The 10000-nt window shown below is 41.2% G+C and overlaps 1 protein-coding gene across 2 annotated transcripts in view; it reads right to left on the reverse strand.

The window, feature by feature from the left end:
* Positions 1-10000, reverse strand: part of LOC115596610 (DNA ligase 1) — a 12056-nt gene that overhangs the window by 728 nt on the left and 1328 nt on the right. The window contains exons 3-6 of one of the 2 annotated variants that reach the window (XM_030441838.1): positions 7467-7593; positions 7183-7314; positions 1627-2170; positions 1-1448 (exon numbers count right to left, since the gene is read on the reverse strand). The exon at positions 1-1448 is cut by the window's left edge and continues 728 nt beyond it. In XM_030441838.1, coding sequence (XP_030297698.1) covers positions 970-1448; positions 1627-2170; positions 7183-7314; positions 7467-7593 — 1282 coding nt within the window. In that variant the 3' untranslated portion in view covers positions 1-969. Of the gene's footprint in view, positions 1452-1626; positions 2171-7182; positions 7315-7466; positions 7594-10000 lie in introns of both variants that reach the window. The other variant, XM_030441837.1, reaches the window with a different exon arrangement.

Raw genomic sequence — 10000 nt, forward strand, 5'->3', positions numbered from 1 at the left:
CATAATTCATAATAACACAGAATCACCGATTACAATCAATAGCCTTCATCCAGTGGGTACTTCCCTCAGATAATTAAACTTCTCAAAGTATTGACAAGAAAGGTTAATTTCAAGTAGAACAATTCACAGACCCCTCATAGTAAATTTAACCAAAATCATCACGTCCTTCAGTGAAGCAGCAGCAGAATGGAGCATATCAAGTTGTTCTGCTTTTTCAAATCTCTATTTGTGTACTGTTAAATCTTAATTTAAACTGACTGTTTCAAACAGTATTGGTTGTGCTTATAGGGCTGCAACTAATGATTAATTTCATTATCTATCAATATGTCGATTATTTTCTCTATCAAATCTGTGAGTTTTTTGTTCTATAAAATTATAGAATGATAAAAGATTATCTCCTCAAATGTCTTGTTTAGAGCTACATTTTTGGAACCAAAGCTAAAATAGATTTTTTTACTTCAATAAAAAGATGTATTTTTTGCAATTGTCCTTAAAATGTGGTTATCAAACACTTGTGACAATGATATGTCACAGAGGCAGAATATTTTACAATTTAGCAATAAACCTTATTGTCTAACATGACATCAGTGCACTAAAACAGTAAACTTGACTGGGAATGTAATGTAAATGAACCAAAACATCTTTTTCTGCATTATGATTTCTAATCATCATCGGGTATATTGGCCATACCAATATCTGTGAAAAGACAATATTAACTGATAATATCGGCTAATAAATATATAACGGTCAGGCTCTAGTCTCGTTTTGTCCAAAACCCAAATATCAAAAATTACTCAAACCAATTCATCAAATCAAAATAGTTAGTGATTAACTTAATAATGTACAACTAATCAATGAATCATTGCAGCTCTACTTGCTTGCATGGGTTTACTCAGTAGTTTTGTTATCATTGAGTTCAAAACAGGTACATTAACCTAGGAGCACGTTGTTCTTTCTTGTGATGCTCGACTACAGCATGACATAACCATGTGTCAGCTGCTCCTCCTCTCCTCTGCCTGCGTCTGCTCTGTCAGTGTCTTCTCCGTCCTGCCGCCCTGTGCTGCCTCCCCAGCAGCTCTGACGGTCTGCTGTACTGACGGTCAGTGGTGAGGGCTTCTTCTGCTCTTTCCCCACTGCAGGATCAGAATGAGAGGATCTGCTGCATCTCCTGGCAGCATGGCTTGGCGCTGGTCCTGTCTCTGTCACTGGCCTCCTGAGGTTCTGCTCCTCTGCCTCTCTCCCTGTGCTTGCCTTTCTCTCGTCCTTCCTTCTCTCTTTATTTGTGTTCTCCTCACCTCGCTCTTTCTCTTTTTTTCTCTTTGACTCCTCTTTGGCTTCGTGCACATGAAGCTGGCCCATCTTCTCTGCCAGCTCTCTCAGCTCCCGCTCCTCATCCATGGAGCTCATTGAAGGAGGCCCTGGGCTGATCACTCTCTTATTTTGTGGGTCTGCTAAATAAGAGTTTCACATTCACAGCCCAGACTGTAAATCAGTACACCAGGTAACAAAACTGATCTCACAAAACAGTAGGTTGTGTTGTCATAATGATAATATTATATTTAGTTTGTGTTCAATTTTGATTGACACACTGTGCTGTGTTTGTGAGTGTGTGTGTGTATGTGTTACCTGCTGTGGTCTGCTGTTGCCTCCTGGCAGGAGGTTCTGCTGTGGGCTGAGTGTCTCCTGGCTTCAGCCTCTTCTCTGCAGTGGATCCAGCTCTCAGTGTGATGTGCAGGGAAACGGCCTGAGGATGATCGGGCTCATCATCAATGTTACTGAAGTTGTTGCTGATGGCATCTCCTGGGACGGAGGTCTGACCACTGCTTCTGTTATCCTCACCAAACACTTCAGCAGCTTTGCTGCCATAATTCTTACTGCAGGTAGCTGTAGCGACAGCTTTGGTGTCTTTGATAATATCCCTTCTGTGGATCTCAGCAGCTTTACTGTCATCACTGGAATAACTAGTGCTAGCAGTATGAACAGCTTTACTGTTACCCCTGACGCCGTTTGCTCTGTGAGATTTGTCTTGTAGGAGAGGGCGGCCCCTGATGGCCAGGTCAGGGTAGGTCATCTGCATCTCCATGATGGACCGGTCTACACTGTTAAGGTGGCAGCGTCGAGGCTTGGGCAGGGGCTTCACTGCAAGCCTGCTGTCTAAACACTGAGGTACCTAGAGAAATAAAAGAGACAAGTTTAGTACAGCCTTCAGCTGGTTTATTGTGGGTTATGTTTGTGAACCTGTTCCTCAGTCTATGGTGTCATCCATCCTCTCACAGTGGTCCACTACCTGGATGTGCATCAGGTAAGTGAAGATTTGTTGTCCGTGCGTTCAACATACCTAATTGGTCCAAAAACATTTTAAGGCTATTAGATGCACAATAGGCCACTTATTTTAAACAAGAGGGGGTAGGGCAGAGAAGGGGGCAGAGCTGCTGCCCAGCACTGGCCAGCTCTGGAGGAGAGAGTCAAGTGCAGAGCCACAACTTCTGGAGGCATTAACAGCATTACATCAGATTCTGTTCTGATCTGGAGACCGTTACTGACAAAAGGAGAGCCCAGAGAGTACTTTCTTACTTTGGGTTTAAAAAGTGAATTTATCTTTACTCCCTTTCATCAACCTGACTGCAGCAGTGATCCAAAAAACGTGACCTCCAGTGTCAGGTGTTTATGTTCTGTAAAGCTGCCTGTGAACTGGAGCTGGAGGAGAAATGTACTTTACTTTACGAACAAAACGTTACAGAGAGGAGAGGGCTAAAGAAGAGAGAGAACGAGAGTCTCCGGTGGGTGTTGAGTCTAGTGAAAGGTGGACCTTATCTTATGGCTGGAAGTGATCACACCATTACACAGCCAGCATTACTGATGAAAATCAGTCTGACGTTATTTAGGCACAACTGTTCACAGAGAGGGTAATGTTTGAGTTTTGTTTACACTAGGTTTAGTCTAATTGGGTGGCTTCCTTCCTCACCCTCTGAGGTGTTCTGAGTGATCCCGTGCACATCTGTGGGTCCATCAGCTCACACATGGCATTAAATGTGTTTTAACATGTGTCTTGAGTTACCTCTTGTGCTCGGATCTCACTTCTCCTCTCGATATGCAATTCTACACAGATCAGCCACTACATTAAACCAACTACTTAATATTGGGCAGGTTCCCCTGGAGCCACTCTGACCCATCAAGGCATGGTTATAAGACCTCTGAAGGTTTCCTGTGTAGCAGACACAGATCAGCCAATTACATTCCACAACAAGGTCATTTTAGGTACACTCATTCGTGATGCTATCCACACTTGGGAGATGCCCACTCCCAAGGAAGCTGACTGAACATGAAATGCTTCTACCTTTACAGAACCCTCTAAAAGTAGATTTTGTCATATGTAGTGGCATCTAGCTGAACAGACTTTGCAGAAATGGAATATAATCATGTCAGCCAGTGTTAACACCAGCAAAGCCAATAACACAGAAGCAGTTTTTCCTATGAGCAAATAAGTCTTGAGTCTTTTGCGGAAGATGGAGAGTCACTGCTGTCCTGACATTGGTGGGCGGTTTGTTCCACCACAGAGGTGCCAAAAGAGAGAAGAGTAGACTTCACTGAGCGACCTGTACCTGCTGGGTGTGTAGGAGGTGTATTTTGTCCACACCGTGTTTAGATGGCTGGTGTGTGACAAGTGGCATCCGCATGAATGCCAGGACAACTTAAAACGAATGCACTTTGAATGCACTTAAAATGGTGCATTCAAACAGCTGCTGGGAGGTACGACTCACTTTAAACATGGAGTCACTTTGGACATCAATACACACAGGTGTGCTTCCAGTTCTCGCAACAAACACGTTGTGTGCTTGTCGGTGAGGCAGTGACTTACCCAAACCCTCTATCATCACCCTCCGTAAAATCGGCTTATAATTAAATTAAGAATGTCATGGGATTGATTACTTTATGCCATAATGTGTGACCACAGCCGAAACCCGAAAGAAAAAAAAGCCTTCTGATGGGAAAAACAATAATTTTTTCAAACCGTGTATTAAAAACAAGAAACAAAAAGCAGAAATTGATAAATTAGAGAAGCAAATAAAATCTTTGGAAATAGATAGATATAAATAATAAAGATGACCCTGAAAAACAAAAACGGTTACTACTTTTAAGAATGGAATACAATAAATTAACATCTGATAAAGCAGCAAATAAAAGTTTACTGTGGTTGAACCAGACTTTTTATGATCAGGGAGAAAAGACTGGCAAACTGTTAGCTTGGTGAATAAAAAAGATACGATCTGAAAGAGCTATTAATGGCATAACTACTCAATCGGGGGAGATATTAAATGATCCTCAAGATATAAATAACACATTTAAGGAATTTTTTCAGTCACTGTACAGGTCAGAATGCTCCCCCACACCCGCTTATAGAGATGCCTTTCTTAATCAGCTCCAGTTTAAAATGCTCACAGAGGATGTCAATGAGGACCTGGATAAGGACATAACGATGGAAGAGCTATTCCAGGCCATGAAAAGTATCAACTCAGGCAAAGCTCCAGGGACTGATGGCCTGCCAATAGAGTTTTATAAAACCTTCCAAAAGCAGTTGTTGACCTCACTTTTGAATATGTTTAATCAATCATTTAATAATGGTATATTACCACCAACTTTAAGACTCACTACGATAATTCTTATTTTGAAACCTTGGAAAACGCCGACTGACTGCTCCTCGTACAGGCCTATTAGTCTTATGGGAGTAGACACAAAAATATTGAGTAAAGTTCTTGCTAAAAGGCTAGATCCATATATCCCTTCTTTGGTACATAGTGATCAGAAGGGGGTTCGTCCAGAATTGTCAGGGATTTCATAACATTAGAAGGGTCCTCAACATAATCCACTCTAAAAATAATACCAGGGATATAGCGCTGTTATCTCTAGATGCTAGACAAGTGTTTGATAGAATCGAGTGGCCTTATTTGTTCAACTTGTTACCAAGATATGGACTTGGGGGAAAATTTCTGAAATGGATAGAATTATTACAAATAACAATTTATCAAGCCCGTTAACGTAGGAGAGGTCAACCCGTCAGGGCTGTCCTCTCTCCCCACTATTGTTCATTTTGGCTTTTGAGCCTTTAGCCATGTCCATTAGAGCTGAAGCCAATTTGTCTGGTATAACAACTGGAGATCATGAACATAGGATATCGTTGTATGCAGACGATGTGATCCTTTTTTGTCAAACTTGTCAAACAGTGTCCAGACACTATTACTTTTAATAAATACATTTGGTCCGTTTTCTGGATACAGTATTAATAATGCAAAATCTTCTATACTTTTCTTGAACAAAGACAAAAGAACTAATCCAGTTATAAGTACACATTTTTTTTAATGTGATGTAGGGCTTTATCTATCTTGGAATTGAGATTACCTTCCAAATTGATGCAATTGTATAAGCAAACTATGAGCCGTTGATTAGAGAGATACAGGACTTACTTGAAAATGGATAACAATGCCAATATCAATGTTTGGCTGGATCAACATAATCAAGATGACTATCTTGCCGAAATTCTTATATTTGTTTCAATCACTCCCAATGCCACTGCCAAAATCCTTTTTTAAAGAAATCAAAAGTGCACTTTGTAGGTTTATCTGGAACAACAGAAAACCAAGAATAAGACTCAGATTATTGTATTTGCCATATGATAGGGGTGGATTACAGATGCCCAGTTTACAGTGGTATTACTGGGCTGCTCAGCTGCGCAGTACTATTTTGTCACACACTTTCCTCCAGCATGGGTTTATATTGAACAAGCATCAATATCTAAGCTGCCATAAAGCCTATATTTATATTCAGCAGATTTTAAAACTTTAAAGAAAAAAACAACAAATCCCTTCCTTAAAAACTCTATTGATATATGGTTTAAAGCTCATGGACATATTGGTGATACACCCCCCATTTCTCAATTCTCACCTATTTGGGATAATGCACAGTTTACTCCTGGCAGGGCAGATGGTGGTTTTCAGGTTTGGGCCGACAGGGGGGTGCAAAGAATTGGAGACTTGTATGTTCAGGGCACTTAACTAACATTTAACGACCTTTGTTTGAAACATCCAATTCCAAAAAAACACTTTTTTAAATACTTCATCACTTAAGCACTTCATCTCATCAAAGCATCACCAGGCTTCACATAAGCCGCCGCTGTCCTGCCTTGAGGACATTGTATTAAAACACATGAATGGGAAACGGCAAATCTCTACACTATGTGCAGCACTTATTTCGCATGATGAGGAATCTAGTCATGAAGGAGGGCATGAAGTTTGGATATTAAGGAAGATATTGAAGAAGCTGAGTGGGCGACAGCTTGTTTAAAAGCTCAATCATAAACCATTAATACTCAAATGAAACTGCTACAACATAAGTGGTTAATGAGGACATACATAACCCCTGAGAAACTCAATAAATGGTCCCCTGGCATTCCAGATACATGTGTGAAATGTTTGACTGAGAAAGGTACTTTAATTCATTGTGTATGGGAATGTCCTAAGCTGGTAACTTTTTGGAAAATGATTGTCCGCACTCTAAGTAAAATCACAGGTATTCAGGTACCCTGCATAACAAAACTGTATTTTAGGGATGTACTCAGATTGCTTTTCTGTTAACTCCAAGTGTAAGACTCTGATCAACGTTGGCCTCCTGCAGGTTGCTCTATCCCCTAGAGAGAGACTCAAGTATCTTCTACACAATCTTGAATTAGAGAGATGGCAATGTGTGTTACATTAGAAAAGCTAACCTGTGTAATTAGGGGTTAATCGCAAGAATTTGAAGAGGTGTGGGCACCCTTAATGGACTTTCTCAAGCAACAATATATCATATTTATCCGTAAGGCTATTGAGTGTGACAATTTTATTTCATTTTATTTTATTATATTTATTTTTTTATTTATTTTTGTTGTTGTTGTTGTTGTTGTTGTTGTTGTTGTTGTTGTATGTGTGTGTATGCAGCGAGGTCTGCCTGCATCTCATTGTGCAACTAGTGTGGGATGTGTCAATGTGTTTTGTATGTTCTTATTGAAAATCAATAAAAACATTGTAATTAACAGTGTATACTTGGAAAAGCTAATAATTCTAAAGCTAGCCCCAAGGCTTTGCTGTCAGCTCCTTTTCTTCATTTCCTCCTCCTTCTCCACAACCAGGCTTCTGCACTCAGCCCTACCTCTTCTCTATCTGCCTCTTCTTTCTCCTCCTCCTCCTCTTCCTCTTCCTTGTGCACAATCTCTGTCTTCTTTTCTGTGGGTTCTTCTAGTTTTGAAGCATGCACTCTCCTCTGGAGAAGCTCCAGCCACTTCTGCAATGCAAGATTAAAACTATCACAGGGAAGTCACGAAATAAGACCACTTAACTGTGACCTTTGACCATATCCTATGTCTGTGGTATAATCAGCTGCTGTCGATTGGACTGTAATATTGCAAAACATGGTTGGATGATTTATGATCTTACCTGTGGTCCTGACTGGTCCTTGTCAAGGAGTTCCAGGAGCTGGTAACACTCAACCCTAGCCAGCAGCAGCTCAAAACCCACCTGCATGGCTCTATCTGGGTTAGCATCCTCGCTGAGTCTGTACTCGCTGAAATACATCAAAAAGTGGAGTTTCAACTGAGAAAAACAATACAAAAAGTGAGGAGAACAAAAGATCAATTGCTCCTCTTACACATTACAGAAACTGGCTTGAATCCAGCATGTTGGTACCTCTCCCAATTTGCTCAAAGACCCACTACCTGATTTTGTTTAAGCGACCCCAAGCCCCTCCTAGCTAACTTGTTAACATATTAAAAGTCAACACAGATCACAGTTAAGTTTCTGAACTTGAGATTTTGTGTCAGCACTGCGTCATGAACATAGGTGTTCACATACTAGCCTATATACTGTACAATGTGTGACACTGGAGGATACCACCAGATATCACTCATACGCTTAGTATCCCTTTGTTGTCCCTGCTGCTGCTGAGGTGCTAGCTGACTCCTGACCATTTCACATCCCCATACTGAAGTTACACTGCTTCTATCGTTCATGTGCATATTGCATCTTGCACTTTTCTGACGAAAATGCACAAATGGAAGCGGGCCAGATAAAATGCATAAAAAAGCAAGTACACTCCTCCAAATTAGTTAGAAATATTGGGATATGGGTGCATATATTTTGCCCAACAGTATATTTGTAGCTTCAATGATTTTACTCATGGGGAGTCATGTGTATCTGAGTTATGAAAAATGTCTTTGTTTGTTTGTTAAATTGCTTCAGCTCAGTTGTAGGGTCAAACTCGAAACTCACACAAATATAGTGGAAGCTGCTGTGGCCATATAAAATATTTATGGTCAACTGACGCTGGCTTTGGCCTGTATCCAGTCTGGGAGTAGGCAAATTGAAGTTGCAAATGGACAGGTGTCTCAGAGTGCCATTAGCAGACTGGTCTCTCAACGTCGGAACACCGGTTCAGTGCGTGAAAGGCCTCACAGTGGTGCCCCACGAGTCACAGTTAGGGGAAGATGAACAGTATCTGAGGACCTATGCCTTACACCACCGGGATGCCACAACAACACAACTCCAGAGACATGTGGGGACTGTCAGAGGAACCAATGTGTCTGATCAGACCATCCAGAACAGGCAACACCACTATTATTGAACGGCAGACAACCATTACATGTGACACCCTTGAATGCCAGGCAACATGCTGGTTGGACATCCAGCAGTAGTCGTCAGTGATGTCCACTGTTATGAGCAGGATCACCCTGCATTGGAATGATGGGTAGCAGTGCGTTTGGAGATGTAAAGGTGAGCACTATGCAGCGGTCAACATGGTCCCCAATCCTTGAGCTTGAGGAGGGGGTGCAACTGTGTTCTGGAAAATCAATGGACAGAAAACTGATCCGGTGTTTGTCAATGGAACAGTCGCGGGTCAGTCATACCTGCAGTAAACCATCCAGCCCATCATCATCCCCCAGTGGTGCCAGTATGTCTCGAACTTCATGTCCATGGATGACACCACACCCACCCATCATGCTCGTGTGGTCATCATGCATCTCCAGCAGGCTGGTGTCCCTCACGTGGAATGACTGGCAAAATCACTCGACGAACCCCATAAAGCATTGCGGGGACGAGTTGAAGCATCGACCCACCACCATGTGACCTCCGGGAAGTGCGAATTGCTGACGTTGCAGAATGGAGCGCCATGCCGCAAAATATTATCTGATGTCTAGTGAGGATTATGAACCAAAAGTGTGAGGCTGTCATCAATGCGCATGGTGGGAATACCCGTGTTTGACTTTGTGCTGATTATTAATTATGAGGTATGTATCTACAGTTGAATACTGGATACTACTGTAGTATACTTGGATACTACAGACAAATGAAATGTGTCCCATTATTCTTAGGGACCAAAAATATTCACAAAACAGAATAATAAAAATTCTGATATGTCAGAAAACACAATAAAGTAAACACTTAAATACTGAAATATCCCTCTCGAATTTTGAGCAGTGTAGATCATTGACCTTACCCGTAGTGCCGTCTATCCATCTAGACTGTATTGGTGTGAGTTTCAGAGTTTTAGGGATATCGCCCATAGTGATGTTTGCCTTCTCTCAAATTTAATGGAAATAGATGGCACTCAGCTTGTGGTGCTTGAGCATGACTTTTAATTTTTAAATATATTAGAACTTAGAACTTAGAACACCAAACGCTACCCCACATGAAACTGCTAACAACAGGGTCTGTGGATTATTTAGATTAACTAAGTCATGATTTCTGGTATTCAACTTTTTCATTATTTTAGCAAAGACAAAAAAATATTTTTGATTTGGGATCCAGGTATCCAGGTATAACATTTTCCCTAGTTTGGCATATATTTTAACACTGTTTTTCAAATTGCTGTTTAGTGCATGTTCACCTGGCATGCAAACACCCTAACAGTAGCTAACAGGCCTTGTGACTTTGTATCTAGTGCATTTGTAGTCACCCCTCTAGTTCATCTTGTC

The sequence above is a fragment of the Sparus aurata genome, chromosome 15 (assembly GCF_900880675.1).
Source record: "Sparus aurata chromosome 15, fSpaAur1.1, whole genome shotgun sequence".
NCBI lineage: Eukaryota > Metazoa > Chordata > Actinopteri > Spariformes > Sparidae > Sparus > Sparus aurata.